Source organism: Arachis ipaensis, chromosome B08 (genome assembly GCF_000816755.2).
Source record: "Arachis ipaensis cultivar K30076 chromosome B08, Araip1.1, whole genome shotgun sequence".
Classification (NCBI taxonomy): Eukaryota; Viridiplantae; Streptophyta; class Magnoliopsida; order Fabales; family Fabaceae; genus Arachis; species Arachis ipaensis.
The window spans coordinates 116,993,212-116,994,148 of NC_029792.2; the positions used below are offsets into that span (position 1 = coordinate 116,993,212).

Here is a 937-nt window from a genome sequence, read left to right on the forward strand (position 1 = left end):
ACTGATATTTGTCACCTTATATTATTGCGAAAACAATCATTTCCTTAGAAGCGCAGTCCTAACATTACTCATTTTATATTATTATTATATTATTTATTTATGTATTTATAGTTATATTAAATTTGAGTTGTGCAGCAAGAACGTGGCATAGAAGTAAGATTTTGATGATTATAATATCTTGTTTGGAAGGAACAGCAATAACTATCAGATCATATCTTCTAAAAATCAGTGGAGGCGGTGAGAACTCAATTAAAGGCCCACACGTTATGTTCTTCCATACTCTTCCCTTCACCATCAATAGCAACATAATAATATTTTATATTTAATTAATTATTATTATATATATCCCCCAAAATCCCGAACTCATTATTTTTATCATCATATTGCAGAAGCTTATTCTAAGAATAAAACATCTATAAGCTCCTCCGTGATTTCGTCCCCTCTCTAATTTGTCATTTTATTATCTATCTATCCATATGGCTGCTACTTCTGCTACAGAAAACAGAACACGTGAGGGTATATATATAGAAACTCAACTTTCTATTTCTTAGTTTTGGTCTCTTATTTATATATTTGGAGTTCTATGTCAAGAAATTTCATTGTAAATTAATGGGCAGGAGTTGGAGGTGGTGCCGAAGAGAAACCAATTCCACTTCATGAGAATGTTATGCAGAAGCACGCTGCATTCTTTGACATCAATCATGATGGTGTTGTTTATCCATGGGAAACTTATAAAGGTCTCTCTCTCTTAATTTTCATGACGGTGTTTAATTATTTTTATCTGTGTGACATTTCACCTTTTTATACAATAAAAACTGAATATTTTGTTTGGTTTGCAATAAAAATTAAAAAGTGAATATTGTTAACATGTACTCTGTTATAAGAATGAAAGTTAGCAAAAAAGTGAAGGCTAACATTCCTTTATATATACGGGGAG

The 937-nt window shown here is 30.9% G+C and overlaps 1 protein-coding gene across 1 annotated transcript in view; it reads left to right on the forward strand.

Moving 5' to 3' along the window:
- Nucleotides 351–937, forward strand: part of LOC107611988 (probable peroxygenase 5) — a gene marked incomplete in the record, with an annotated part of 5,925 nt that continues 5,338 nt past the window's right edge. The window contains 2 exon segments of the mRNA XM_016313844.2: nt 351–516; nt 618–737. Of these exon segments, the coding sequence (XP_016169330.1) occupies nt 477–516; nt 618–737 (160 nt within the window).